We start from the raw sequence: 14,928 nt of genomic DNA, 5'->3' as shown, positions 1-14,928 counted from the left end.
ATTATGCATTAATATGATAATTATATGAGCCAATGAAATACACACATGATTAATTACAAATAATAAATAAATAACGTGGAGTTATTAATAACGTTATAAATAACGTGGAGTTATTAATAAAGTTATAAATAACGTGGACTTATTAATAACATATGATATACTTTAACCTAAAAATGAATAATTTAAGAGAAAAAATTGATCTAATCATAAATTTAATACACTATATATTTGTATATAATATATTTTATGTATTATTAATTAATAATATATTATCACAAAATTTAAAACCATTGGTTTAATTAACTATAGCAATTGGATAATTATGCCAAGATAATTTATCAAATATTTATTTTAAAAATATTTTAATTATGACTATTAAATCACTATTTTTAATATAGTAATTATAAAATAAATGTATTAAATAAATAAAAATAATTATTTTATAAATAAATTTTATAAATTAATGACGATAGTTTTAAACTATCGTCGTCTTCCTCAGGGTCGTCGTCTTCGTCAGGGGCGAGCCAGCGGGCAACGGCGACGGCGGCGGGCAACGCCGATAGAGGCGGCGCTGAGAGGGAGAAGAGAGGGAGGCCGAGAAGTCCAAATGTCAAAATCGAAGAAAAACGAAACTGAAACAGGGGAAATCGCAAGAAATTGGAAGGTCTTTTGGGGGAAAAAATGATAGCGTGAGGGAGAAGGGAGTGAGATGTCGAAAAGGAGAAGAGACAGAGAGATAAGAGAGAGGGAGAAGCGAGGGGGAGATTCAGAGGGAGAGCGAGTCCGAGAAAGAGAAGGACGCCGGAAGAACTGCAGTGAGAGATGGAGGCAGTAGAGAGGGAGACCGGAGAGGGACGACAGAGACGAGAGAGCGAGGGCTTCACGGAGACGACAGAGGGCTACGGGAACGAGAGTGTCTGTGCGGGAACGAAACGAGCGAAATGAAAAAAAAAAGAGCGAGACGGTCGAGCCAGAGAGAGCCCGCGCGAGAGAATCAAGCGGATGATTCTCAAAATCGGGCAGAAAGTGCTTTCCGCCCTCTACTCTTGAGACATGAACTCTTGATTCATGTATATTCATGTACATGACATGAATTTCGGTGCCCCCTAACGACATCAGGACATGAACTGCATAATGCGCATGAAGATCATGTCCTGAGTCATGTGCACTAACCCCCCCAAAGTGAAGTTACAAACACAAGTTTGAGGGGGGTGAGTTAAAAAACACCCATGTGTGTAGATGTGGCATGACTAGTAAATAAAAAAAAACTTTCATAGAGATGATATAAAATTATAATTATGCAAGCTAGTGTATGTCCTCTTATGTCTTTTTTCTTTTGAATCATATAGCCCTAAGAGTATTGTAATCATTGTTAACACTTCTCCACAACTATAAATACAACCTCTAGGCTTGGGGTAGAAAATTCAAGTCTTTTTTTCTTGGCTCAAATTCGTCCATACACCTTTTTTTTTTTTTTCTTTCTCTCCTCTCTTGCAAAAGCTAGAGTTCCTCTTTTCTCTCCTTCCCTTGAGATCACATGTGTTTATATGGTAGCCCTAGAACTGAACATATGTTAAAATAATTCCTCTATGAATATGATGACAGAGAAAACTTTAAAAAAATATCCATTAAGAAAGTTTTGAGATAGAACATAATAATATAAACTTTCTAAAAATAAACTTCCCATATAAGACAATTAATTTTTAGCATGACCAATTTGGAAAGACAATATTCAAGAAATAAATTCTAGAATAAGAGAGATTTAAGACAATTATATTTATAATTTATAATTAGAAAACAAAATTTTCTAATTCAAAAGTTTCAGACTTTTTAAAAACAGAAACTAAACTCACATAAGGAAATACTTCTTTTAAGGAAACTAATGTAATGTGAGATCAAAGAAAGAAAACTTTTAATAAAGAAAAATATCCATCTTGGTAAAATCTTGACCAAAGTTTGAAAAAAATAGGAAAATTAACCAACAATAGCAAATAAAAAATTGAAGCTAAAAAAAGGGCTTAAATTCAAAATTTCGGAAGCCACATGTTATCGACATGACCTTTGATTCTTTTAATGTAAATATCTCTCTCTAGAAAGATCATATGGAGAAAAGGTTTATTGGGATAAAAAGTAGAATTACATAGATTTTATTTGAGTTATAATTCTCAATATAAATTATCAGTCATTTTGGTACAAATTGTTAAAAAAATTGTTGCTTTCTGCATCTACTCGAAACTCTTCTACTATTTGACCTTTGTTGCTTCAGATATCGATTTATCTTTCTATAAAAATTGATTGCAACAACTGTTTTTTTTTTTTTTTTTTTTTTGAGTTGGAAACTAGACTAGATGATCTTTCCAAAGGTATATAATTTCCTATGTGAAATGTATAGTAAGAGAGTGAAAAAACCAAAGAAAAGAAGGAATTGAAAAAGAAGGCGAAAGGGAAAAGCAGAAACTCCCTTGTTGTTTTTTTCTTTTCTTCCTCCCTTTCTTCTCCATCTTCTTATCCTTTCCATCTTAGATCTTTGCCCACTTTGATTCCATGATGAGTTCTAGGGCCACCACATAAACACAAGAGATCTCAAGGCAATGAGAGAAGAGAAAAACTCTAGCTCTTGGGAGAGAGGAGAGAAAAAACCAAGGGAGAAAAAAGAGGAAGAAAGAGAGAGGTGTATGGACAAATTTGAGCCAAGAAAAAGATGCTTGAATGCTCTACCCCATGCCTTGAGGTTGTATTTATAGTTGTAGAAAAATGTTAACAATGACTACAATGCCCATAGGGCTACATTATTCATAAGGAAAAAAAACATAAGAGGATATACACTAGCTTGCATAATTACAATTCTTACTATCTCTATGAAAGTTCTTCTTATTTACTAGCCATGCTACCCCTACACACATGGGTCTCTTTTAATAATCTTCATCGACAGATGGATGAGTTAAATATCTAGCAAAGTCTCTTGTAATCAGAAAGAGCTTCACATATTAATCAAGATGAATAATTGCGTAGACCCTTGAGTGGAATAATAATGATTCTAAAAAAATCTTGTTCGCTGAAATAAGCATATGATGAGGAAAGTGATGATTTACTTGAAATTTCAGTAATTTTTAATCAGCCCAAAAAGACTACTTTTAATACTGAAGAGATGCAAACCAACAACTTATAATACAAGATGCAAAAGACAACACAAAGTTAATGAATAGAACTCGAGTGCTGAAATTAGCCTTATAGAAGACTTATGAAACCAACCTTTCTATAAACCAACGAGTATGAATTAGGATGTAATCAACAGTGAACTTAATAGCAATTGAATAAGATAAAATTTGCTAGAAAATCTCACGAAAATAATGAATAGAAAGGGGATTAAAAGCAACTTAATGCAAGAAGCTTTGTTTCAATTATTACCTTCAACACGACTCTTCATCCAAGGTGCAAGAGGAGTTTTTGAATTTGTATGAATTTTTTGGCATCAAGTGGAGAACCTTATGAAGGGGAATTCAACTAACCCAAATTAGGACGTTGAACCCTTATTCACATGAAAAGAAAAAACAATTTTTTTAAAGGCAACACATACTTGATTTTGGGCGCCCAACTAGAAGCTTAAACCTGGTATTTTCAGGAATTAAAGAGAAATTGCATACAAAGAACATACAAAGTACGGGAATGATTAAGAGTCATGTCAAAATTTTTTTCCTACAAATTGCATCCTCCAATGACTGGAAGTGGATGCCCCTTACAAGCTTTGCTTTGACTTAAATCAACTTTTTGGAAACCCTATAACCCTTGCTCTGATACCATGTTAGGTTTTGGACTTGAAAGATTTAAGATTGAAGAGAAAAAGAAAAAAGAGAAAGTAGAAGAGAAAAGAAGAAGAGAAGAAGTTAAAGGTAGAAGCTAGACATGCTAGGGCAAAAAGAAGAGGAGTTTGAGTATGAACTTGCCCTCTATAATACTCTTATTTATAATGATGGGTAAAAACAATAATACGTGATAAAAAGTAAAATAGGCTTTAAACATCAGTAATTACAAGATATGTCACTTGATGCTTCAAGTTAAGTCATTAATATTTTTTCAACAGTGGCAAAGAATTGATTTAGGGTTTCATGGTGTTTTTTCAGTGCCACTCATTAGGGCAATAAGAAACTCATTTTCCTATCCTATTAACCTTTTGTTGGAGAAGAAAAATTAGAGTAAAAACTTTCTCATTTCCTAAAATCAATACAAATACCCAAAAAAATGAACAAACAATTTTTTTTCTATTCCTATAGTTCCTTATGAGACAAACACAAATTTAGGCCTGTTTTGATTGTGTCCAGCATTTGCAGGTCTTTCTTTCACTGTTTTTTCTGTTGATGTCACTCTTATATGTTCCCTAATAAGTATATTTCTGATTATGAAGGGATAGGATTTTCATGCCTCTCAGAATCTCAAACAATTAGATACATGTAAAGATTTTACCAGGCATTCTTGCAATCTGAGAAAAATCCAGAATCAACATCTCCATTTCCATCTCCATCTCCATTTCCATCTCCATCTCCATAAATCATTCTTTAGGTCAACCTAACAAGCTGAGAGAGCATTGATTGTAAAAAGGATAGTTTTTGCAGATTTTTATGGCAAAAGAAAAGTGACTTCCAACCTTGAACATTTCAACCAACAAACAAACTAAACCAGGTCCTTGACGGTGTGTTTTTGCAGTGTTAGAACGAGAGCCAAGAATAGAAAATTTATTCTTGTGCTTCGAACAAATCCATGACAAAAAATAACCACTAGTTTTACAAAATGAACGGAAATCGAATGGGTCGAAGTAACAATATCTACACAATCTTCTCTGTTATGACCTAATAGCTACTTTACGAAGCAGCGTGTGGTATATAAATTCAGTTGCATGGCACTTTTCTCCAATTTCAAAGAAATTGATCTTAAACTAAAGGCCCAACTCCTTTTTCAACTGTGCAAGAGCAGCTTCAATCTCATCGATATTCTCCTCTATACTGCTATGCTTGCCACCCTGATCCTGAACGTTCCCACCTCCCCTTGACTCTGTTTTTCCAAAAGAAACATCGCCATCTTCTCCACCAGTGTTTGATTCAGATATGTTGAGCTCTTTCTCCAGAAACTCCACAAACTCTTCACCAATTTCCTGTGCAGTCAATATTTTGAGTTTACCTATTTATGCTTTCAATGTTTTTCAGATAGGAGAATATCACAAGTTGCAATATGAATGTGTGAAAACTCACAGCCAACTCCTCCCACAAACTCTTTGGTTTCCCCTGTGATCCAGCATTTGCTTCCCAGTTTTGAAATTCTGTTTGAATGTCTCTGAAGAAGTCCTCTGAAACATGAACAAAAGTTAAATCATTATGGAAGTTCCAGGACAAGATAATGAGTCTTTCCAAATTCTATGTCATGACGATAAATTCATGTACTCATCACGGTGTCCCAACCAAAGGACATAGCTACCTATTGTTATCTGAATATCTCTCAAAACATTACCTGCAGAATAAACAGGTTAAATAAATATGAGAAACCTAATATTTGATACTTCAAAACTGCTTTCAGTACTCAATTAATCCAAGTACAAAACTTGGAATCAGGATGAACAGCTCACATCAAAATAGAAGAGAGGAGTAAACGCCTCAGAACTAATCAAATGTTTACTCCAAAATGGAAGACGGAAAAGTGAAGTACCATCAACTTCACCCAACATGAGGATAGGAGACGAATATACCACAGTTCACATAGGGTTAGCCTTGAATTTGTGCTGTATGACACACAATCAAGTGCCACCTCCAACTTGTGGACATACCTCATATTGTGAAGAGTGCAAAAGTGTGGACAACATGAAAGTTCATGCGATGAATGAACTGGTAAGGTGTCTTAAAATTACTAGCCAACTATGCTTAGGAATTATGGCAGCCAAAGTGTTACTTTTACGATGAAGCAACCAAAGGAAAGCATGAAACTACATCAAACCACTATTGAAAAAGATAGAAGGATGACCAAGAAGCTGAATGAATAGGCAGCCAAGCAGTATATAAGTTAGTACCAATTAGGTTTAAATGAAAAGATCGTTTGAACTACATATCTTACCAAAGCCATAAAACTCCTCCTCATCCTGGGCACTGCTGCTCCCGTACCTTTCATATGTAGGATTTGAATAATCTGATGTCCTATTTCTCGAACCATATTTCCGCTGGGATTTTGAGTTCAATAGTGTATTGTATGCATGCTTTATCCGCATGAATTTCTCCTGGGCGTTAGCCTACAATAGATGTACAGAAACACATCAAACTAATCTTGACAGACATCTGAAAGATAAGCAGATTGTAAATTGAAGAAAAAGGCAAAAAAGAATTAAAGAAATGCCACGCACAATTACATTTCTAAAAACTTCTAGACCGTTCTATTTCTTTCCTTCATCAGCATTAACTGGACCTCGAGTTTGCAGTAGTGTAGATCTGCAGGAGCATTGCAGGAGCATAGTAGGACATAATTCATGACAAAAAATTTAGAAACATCGGTTTCTTCAGGATAGTTGCAGATGATTCTTTACATGTCTTGCAACAGGTACATTCTCAATTATTTCCAACCTTCCAGGAAGATCGGCGGAAATTGGGTTTATGCAATGTCAACTATCCTTGGTACAAGCGTTCCCGGACTAGGACTAAGTTTCAACAAATCAGTCTAGTTAAGTATCTACTTACGGATTACTACACGTTTATGTGCAAATAATAACCGAGAGCAAATTGTTAAGCAACAAATAGGCAAAATATATTTTCAGCATTCACAAAAAATTATCTAGAAATATTAATATACAACAAATACATGTTTAGCGATCTCCAAAAGAGACGGACGAAAGAGGTTCAAGCGATTATAACAAGCAATTCTACTGATCTCCATTTATACAGGAAAGAGGAAAATGAAGAATACCTCCTTATTAACATCCGGGTGGAATTTCAGAGCCAACCTCCGGTAAGCACGCTTTACTTCTTCCGAAGTGGCAGACGGTGAAACGCCCAAGACATCGTAGGGGGATTCCTTCGGGCTAACTCTCAAATGGGTAATTTTCTTCTTCCTTTTTTCTCTGCTTCTATTGATCTGTAAGAAATTCCCAGAACTTCCGCCTTCTTGGTTGAGTAAAGGAGACGTGAAATGGATACTATGGCAATAACCCCACCTGGGATTTGAGAAATTGATCTGATTTTCAGTCTCGGTGTATCGAGGAGATGGTGGAAAGAGCGAATAGAAAGACACAGGCGTCAAAAGCCGAGAGAATCCATGCATATTCATCAATGAGAAACCATAGATATGTGGCTGTTCATTGGATTTGAAGATTCCGGTGTGCAGGTTTTCTTTGGATTATATATCTGTGGTCGAATGTGTGGCCTTTCTTGTCCCTCAGATGGGATGGTTCTAGAGGGGCAGTTTATAGGGAACATGGCGGATGCTGGCGGCCAGCCAAGAAAGGAATCGCAACGAGGCTAAGAACTAACCAAACAGATCAAAGAAAAAACTAATGAGAAAGAAAGTGATTTTCTGCTGTTTGGCAGCAGAGAATCACAAAAAGAAAAGAAAATGAGAGTGAATTAATTTTTCTGCTATTGATCTGTATATTTGTGATTAAGAGACTAAACAGTCCCCATCGGCGTTGGCTTGAACTCCCAAACTTGTAGAGCATTAATTTTTCTTACAACTTGGGAATTTTCTTTGATTTACCTAACAAGGGAGATTAAAGTCTATTTAAGGGATAAAACTGAATGTTCTCCTAACCTTGTATTTTCAATAAAAATAATTAAAATGCTGCTTTACCATCTTTTCTTCTTTGACATAAAGATCACATAACATATTTCTATCCTGTTTTTAGATTTTAAATGTTCATCTAAATCACATAAAAATACCTTGTATTTTCTATGTAATCGATATGAAACGACAAAAATGATCATTTAATCTAACTTGTCATTCTAATGTCAATTAATGAAAATACTTTTCATATCCTATGATTAAAGTGTTAGTGTTAAACACCTAACCAATACTATCTAAAAGACCAGCCAAGATCCAGCTATCTGACGCACTGCGATTGTTGTCCCATAATAGTTAGGTTATATGAGGTACAAACCTAGAAGGAGGAAGGGAGGGAGAGGAAGAGGTTGAATAGGGTTGTGTATTTTTTTTTATTATTATCAAAGTTTAATTCTTTTCTTTGAGTTCAATGTGATCTTTCGTTTTCATAGAAATTCTTTTTGTAATTTGATTTTAAATTCAGCGTAAAGCAAATACTAACAATCACATAATGAATACTCAAAGATTTGTAATGGTTCATAACCCAAACTTAGGTTACTACATCCACTCCCAAAGTATTTACACCTTGGAGTTGAATCTACTGAGTAAAAAGCCAAATGACAATGTGCATAAAAAAGGTCTGAGGCCATTATAGTTTTGTCCACAAAAGGGCTCTTTACGATAACCCAAGCAAGACACACCTAGACCCTCAAAGGGATACAACCAATAAGTCATAATTGACATGATTTTAAAATTCATGGCTCAAAACAAATTCCATATTGGTTTTCAAATGAAGGGATGACTTCAAAGAGATTCAATCTAGGTATGGTTTTGAAATTCTTCCACAAGTAATATGACCTCTGTAATTGATTCAAAGTATGTTTCAAAGTAAATATATGTAAGTACTTAGCTCTAAATTAATATTACCAATGCAAGTCATTATTGTAAATATCTTATATTTTTTCTCTTCTCCACGCTAGGGTGAAGGGTATACTTGTAATTTATGTACTCTTGACATCTATGAATTAAAGCTAAGGGGGAGGGTGGTTGTATATCTTAGACAACCCTAATTCTCTCCTCTTTTCTCTCAACTCTCTTTCTCTCTTTCTCTCTCATCTTAATACTATAAAATCCTGAAATCAACATGGTATCAGAACTAGAGAGGGAAGAAGCAAAGGCAGCTGCTACAGCCTGCATAAAGGCCAAGATGGACAGCCAACAAAGTTGCGGAAACTTCGGCTTTTGTAGAAAAAAAAGGTAGTAGCGAGGCTAAACAAGGAAAATTGCTCAGTTCATTACACATCTGTACAAACAACATTTCCCCGAAATAGATCAAGTAAATAACACTTCATGTCTTGTGATCCTTGCTAAAGCATCAATGTAGCAAAATACTGTTCAAATTCTTGATCGATGGTTGGCTGGGGAGAAACACTTTGAGCTTCTGTGCACAAAACAATAAGGTTTATCACGCCAAATGATCAAAGAAATGGATTGACTACACTCAGTAAGAATAGTCACCTGGGTGGGTGCCCAAAGCTCCTGATGAAAGAACGTATAGATGAGGACTAATATCATTCGAATAAATCATCATTTCTTCTGCTGTTAATTCAGATATCTGCTCTTTATCCCCAAACCCATACTCGGAGCACATAAAATCCTCATAGTTCATCTCATTACCAGAAAATTGCGTTTTTGAGCTTCCCGTTCCTGTCCCAAAGGTTGAAGCATCTTCTACATTTCTCTTGGGAGTCCTGCTTTGGAGAGAAGACGGGTTAGAGACGAAAGCATCGGTATGTTCACTGGACGAAGTGGAAGGTTGATCATCGCTATTTTCTTCAATGAAGCTGTTCCCGTTGTGAAAGGATTCTGAATGGCTACTCGTGGGATCTGCTGTCCCTCCTTCAATTAGTGCTATTGAACTCTCTACAGATTCTTCGGATTCACACGATAACTCTCCGAATTTTGGCTTCCGCCCAGGATGACCCTCCTGGCCATCCTGAAACTTCCTCTTCTTGTTAGTGTAACGTATATCACCATGAAGTACTTTCAGGGAAGGAAAACTGAACGAGTTCCATGGTAGGAAGAAAGATTAGTGCAACTAGTCAGAACAATTAAAGAAACAGAGGAATTAGCATCAAAAGGTTTTTTCCTAACCTTGCAATAATAGTAGAATTAAGAGCCATAGAACGTACTATGAGATTAAATCAACTTCTAAGAATGCTTATGATTGAGAGGAAGAACCAACAAAAAGGGCAAAAACAGTTTTGCCCATCTTGTCAAGCTTGCAACCCAAACAGTTTCTAGAAATATAGATCGATCCCGACCTCAGCCAACCAAAAACATTCTTCAGGTAAGAAAAAATAATAATAAATGAATAAATGTGATTTCTCAAACAGGAGAAATGGAAGTTTTTCCAATTTCCTTCTATCGGGCTTCAGGTTCACCGACTGCTCAACAGTCTCCACCAGAAGCAGAGGCTTAATAAACAAAAAATTCCAGAATCTCTACTCTGTTCCGAATTAAAGCGAAACATAAAATAAACAAAACCAAAATTTGTAATAGAAATCGATAGTAAAATATAAAAGAGCAGATAAATCGAATGCAGAAAAACAAACACCTGTCACTCTGAAACGGTTGCCACTTCTGCTCATCTCCTTCCATATCGACCAAACTGTGGAAACTCAATCTGATTCTGTAGCGTCTCCGGGTGTGCCGGCTCAAAGGAGAGACAGAAGATGGGGATATCTGTACTTCCGAAATCGGATTGACTGCAAGTTCGGAAACCCAAATGAGATGGAGGAGACGATCTTCATCTGTAAAGAGCACGAGCGCCGCACGTGACAAGGAGCAAAGTTCACGTGGAAGTGTCGGAGGAGCCTTTTCCGTATTCCTAAATATCAATCAGTCAGGCTCATGCATCTGCTTCGTCTTCGAAGGGCCAATCAGGATTAGGGGTGGCACGTCACTTATCGGGTCGGGTCGAGTGACCGAAACTTGATCCAAAAACTTGAACCTGTAAAAACCCCAAAAACCTTAAACCAGACCCTGACAGACCCCGACTCGACTCGGTCACCATCCACTCAATTTTATCACCTCCCTCACCGATAAACCCGATTTAAACCCGACCTGTCTCTGCCCCATCCTATCCTGTTCTATACACCCGCCTTATCCTTGCGAGTTGGGGAAAGCTTGTCTTTGACCTGAAACCCAACAAGTTTTTCTCTAGTTGTATCTTAGACCTGTATGATAAAATCCGAAATTCCCTTTACCTAGGATTGTTGTTTGATATATTCTTTACGATTTGAGATGCCTCGAGTATCATCTTTTAATATCAAAATGTCATCTGCAGATACAATTAAGATTATACTTCTTGACTTCCTCTTAAGGGTAACTACATAGTGATTCTAACTTGATCTAAGAAATCCCAAAGCACACACAACAAAGCTAAAAATTTCAAACCATGCTCTAGGACATTTTTTTAAGACCATATAGGGCTTTATATAATCGACATACCTTATATTTTCCCCCTTAAGTAACAAATCCAAGCGGTTACTCCATGTATACTTCATCAACCAAGTCACTATAGAGAAAAATATTTTTAACATCTAGCTGATACACCTACTAGTTTAGTTTAATAGTTGGGAGAAATTTGAAGTAATCAACCCTGTATGTTTGGGGAAGTCTGGCTTTATACCTTTCCAGTGACTTATTAGCTTATTGTTTAGTGGTAAACAACATGTTGGCCTAGGTTAAAAAATTGAGCGAATGGAGTGCTAAAATAAAGTATGGAAAATAATAGAACAAACATACAAAATTAGGAAACAATTATTTTTTTGTTTTTCATGTTCCCCTAATCGTAGTCACTGTTTAAGAACCCTTGCTAAAAAATTTTTTCATCAATGTTCTCTATTAGCTGAAAATACAAAGAGACTCAGTGATACACGGGCGAACGCAACATGGGCAACACAGCCTTAGACAGACACGACAAAGCTGACACAACCAATCCTATTGGTTAGAAAAATGCTTATTGATCAATGACATGATCAATCAAAATCCCTCTGTTGGGTCTGACAAGTTAAGTTGACTGATCAATGTCCAATGACTGATCAATTAGTTAGTATTTCTATTGGTTGTGCATTGCAAGTATGATAAGGCAATGGTAGTCCTATGATGATCACGCTTTGTGTCCCTAGTTGGCAAACTTTTGTAAGATCGATCAATGTCAAGTGGTTGATAGAGCATTCTTCATAATTTTACATTACCTGGACAACATTGATCGATTGGCCCACAAGGAATGATCAATCATGCTTTATAACTCAATTTGGCCCTGTTCTGGTTGATCGATCAATCACCTCTAATTGATTGATCACTCTTTATATTTTTGGCCGATACACATTTTGGTTGATCGATCAATCCAAGGCTAGATCTTTAAGTATATTTTTAAAGCATGATTAAAATTGATCCTAAGTGACTCTAACATGTTTAAAATATATGTGCGCATCGATAAAACATGAAGACTATGCGACTTTGTCCTAAGGCTCCAAAAACTTCCATTGTACCTCAAGTTTGAAGGTTTGAGGCTGCTCTCTTACATATACTAAGTTTTTGTGATTTTCTAAGACTTCTAAATTCTAATATTCAATTCTTTGCTTCTTCTTTATGAGTGTGCTTCGTCAAGATTACTTTGACATGGTAGTGTAGATCAAGGTCTTTGAGAAGCTTTTGTTGGTTCTTTTGCATAAAGGGAATGTGAGTGGAGTCTTGAGGAGTAGCAGCTAGAATAGTCTCTTGTGAGTCATCTTGTTCATTCAAAGCGCCTACAAGAAGAGGTAGTGGCATTGAAGATGAATTTATTTCCACGATGGATCAACTTGAGAAGTATGAAATATCCTCAAAGAAAGAAACAATAGTCGAGAATAAATAGGTTTTAGTAGACGAATCATAACATCTAAAACCTTTTTGAATATGAAAATATTCCAAAAAAATAGACTTAAGAGACCGATGAGATAGTTCTTTTTTTATTTGGATTAGGATTATAAACATAACATGTGCCGCCAAACACTGTAGGAGCAAGTGGAAAAAGTTTACTATGCGGTCGCAGCACCTAAACAGGAATTTGTCCTCCAAGTACTGTAGATGGCATATGTTTTATAAGAAAAATATCAGTTAACACAACTCTGTACCAAAACTTATTTAGGACATGCATATGAAAAAAAGGTAAGTGTTGTATCCATTATAAGCCAATTTTTCCCTTTCAACAACTTCATTTTTATGAGGAATATAGACACAAGAAGTATAGTGAATTTATACAATGATTAATATAGAATACTTGAAATTGGGAGCTAAGCATTATCTAACTGTAAGATAGCAACAAATGCATCAAAATGGGTTTTAATTTTAGAATAAAAAGATTGAACCATAACAAACACTTTAGGTCTTGATTTCAATAAATACGCCCATGTAACCCAACTAAAGTCATCAATAAATGTGAGAAAGTAACCATGTCCACTAGGGGTAGGACAAGGACATGAATGAAAATGTTTGTAGAACCAAATTTTTTAATGATAAGATCCCCTTAGTAGGGTCCTATCTTCTTCAAAAGCTTGTAGAAAAAAGGTAAAGTGTTAAGGGTAAGATGGCTGAAATTTTGGATGCTTATGGGGAAGGTGAGAACTGGAGGATGAGTTGATATTTTTGTGGGTATAAGAGAGAGAGGGAGTGAGGGAAGGGAGAGAGTTTGAGATGTTGAGAGGAAAGAAGAGAACACATGGAGAAGAAGAGGGAGTGAGCAGATGGAAGGGATGAGTTTGAGATAGCAGAGGGAGAGAAAAGGGAAAGGGTTTTGGGAAATTACTCGACTAAATTGTTTGGCCTAGCCTCCTCTATTTATAGTTTTTTCTGTACATCTATTAAGAAATTCCTACTCCAATTAGGATTTTCAATTACATCAATCAAGGAAATTAAACTTACATAATTGTAGGAGATTTAAAAGGGATTGTTAAGTTGATAAGATCCTCTCTCTAGAGAATACTCCAAAAGAAACCTAAGATTGATTTGACCATGCCTTGACTATTTCTTCAAATTGCCAACTTTTCCAATGAGAATACCCTTTCTGAGCCATACCCCTCACTGCCCTCACGAACTCCTAAAATTTAGAAAGTTTGAGAGGTGCCCCCATTCTCTCCTTCTTCCTATTTTGCCCTTGAGATGTCAATATATTATAATTTAACTAGATAAATGTTCCGACCTTATTTCCCTAACTGACATGCTTCATAATGAAATAGAGATGTAGAAACAACGGGCCCAAATGAAGGTAAAATCTTCTTCAATTTTTCAACACTACGATGGTTGATTCTCACAAGCCAATCATATGTAGTATTTGAAAAAGCAGATGAAGGTGGATGTCGCTTCTTCTTGAGATAACATAGTCCACCACTCTCTATGACCCATCTAATCTTCTTCTTCATCTAAAGGTTCTAAATAATACTCATATAAAGATAAAATGTAACTAAGAAATTTTGTGTACTAGTTATCTTATTGATTGACAAATGAGGGACATATAACACGTCTTAAAGAGACAAATAAAATAGGCAAGAATTCACATACCACAAATTGAACACTAAAGGTTTTGTTATTGATGTTCTCCTATTGGTATTCATCGCCTCATAACATAACATCTTTGGCAATCCCGCATGCAATTTTATGCTCTACCATGTTTGTTCAAAGTCCTATTCATCTTCTCTGCCACACCATTCTGTTGAGGTTTTCCAGGAATAGTCTTCTTCATCTTGATTCCATTTTCAGTACAGTATCGCTTGAAATCATCATCTATGTATTCTCTCCCATTATCTGATTGCAAACACTTCACCTTCAAATTTGTCTCATTCTCAACCATTGTTCTCTATCTCTTGAATGTATCAAAGACATGTATGTATTCTCAACCTTTCTGTTTGCATCATCAATAAATGTCACATGGTAGTTAGAACCACCAAAGGAGGTAACAGTTGAAGACCCCTATACATCTGTGTGAACCAACTCTAATTTTGTTGTCTTTTGCTCATTTCCCGCCTTAAAAAAGTAAACCCTTTTCTGTTTTTCGAAAATATAGCCTTCACACAAATTGTTATTTATAGTTTTCAACCT

At 35.8% G+C, this 14,928-nt stretch overlaps 2 protein-coding genes across 3 annotated transcripts; both read right to left on the bottom strand.

Moving 5' to 3' along the window:
• Positions 1 to 4,643: 4,643 nt before the first annotated feature.
• On the bottom strand, positions 4,644 to 7,492 carry LOC137966285 (uncharacterized). 2 transcript variants are annotated; one of them, XM_068812865.1, is made up of 5 exons: positions 6,937 to 7,492; positions 6,097 to 6,268; positions 5,467 to 5,499; positions 5,244 to 5,338; positions 4,644 to 5,146 (listed from the first exon to the last, which is right to left on the bottom strand). In XM_068812865.1, the coding sequence occupies exons 1-5, from the start codon at positions 7,294 to 7,296 to the stop codon at positions 4,931 to 4,933; spliced, it is 876 nt and encodes a 291-aa protein (XP_068668966.1). In that variant the 5' UTR covers positions 7,297 to 7,492; the 3' UTR covers positions 4,644 to 4,930. The 2 variants fall into 2 exon arrangements, with proteins under 2 accessions (XP_068668966.1, XP_068668967.1); XM_068812866.1 differs by lacking the exon at positions 5,467 to 5,499 and having other exon boundaries at positions 6,937 to 7,490.
• A 1,525-nt stretch (positions 7,493 to 9,017) lies between these two features.
• LOC137965115 (uncharacterized) lies at positions 9,018 to 10,926 on the bottom strand. Its single transcript, XM_068811516.1, has 5 exons — positions 10,859 to 10,926; positions 10,793 to 10,798; positions 10,403 to 10,675; positions 9,304 to 9,845; positions 9,018 to 9,226 (listed from the first exon to the last, which is right to left on the bottom strand). Exons 1-5 carry the CDS (start codon positions 10,924 to 10,926, stop codon positions 9,153 to 9,155), a joined length of 963 nt encoding a protein of 320 aa, XP_068667617.1. The 3' UTR covers positions 9,018 to 9,152.
• Positions 10,927 to 14,928: the final 4,002 nt, after the last annotated feature.

Source organism: Aristolochia californica, unplaced genomic scaffold, assembly GCF_029961685.1.
Source record: "Aristolochia californica isolate CCGP_79_NKW_82.1479 unplaced genomic scaffold, dmAriCali1.0.hap1 SCAF_5, whole genome shotgun sequence".
NCBI classification, from domain to species: domain Eukaryota; kingdom Viridiplantae; phylum Streptophyta; class Magnoliopsida; order Piperales; family Aristolochiaceae; genus Aristolochia; species Aristolochia californica.
Note: the sequence above shows the minus strand (reverse complement) of the source record. Positions and strands in the feature narration are given on the sequence as shown.

Bases quoted from the DNA above. Each gene is read 5' to 3' on its own strand.
- LOC137966285 (XM_068812865.1), bottom strand. From the start codon at position 7,296: ATGAATATGCATGGATTCTCTCGGCTTTTGACGCCTGTGTCTTTCTAT. The intron at 6,269-6,936 runs GTATTCTTCATT...CATCTATTGTAG, and splicing joins ACCCGGATGTTAATAAGGAG to GCTAACGCCCAGGAGAAATT. The intron at 5,147-5,243 runs GTGAGTTTTCAC...TTGACTGCACAG, and splicing joins GTTTGTGGGAGGAGTTGGCT to GAAATTGGTGAAGAGTTTGT.
- LOC137965115 (XM_068811516.1), bottom strand. From the start codon at position 10,926: ATGGGGCAGAGACAGGTCGGGTTTAAATCGGGTTTATCGGTGAGGGAG. The intron at 9,846-10,402 runs GTGTTTGTTTTT...GAACTCGTTCAG, and splicing joins CAACCGTTTCAGAGTGACAG to TTTTCCTTCCCTGAAAGTAC. The intron at 9,227-9,303 runs GTGACTATTCTT...TTTTGTGCACAG, and splicing joins AGCTTTGGGCACCCACCCAG to AAGCTCAAAGTGTTTCTCCC.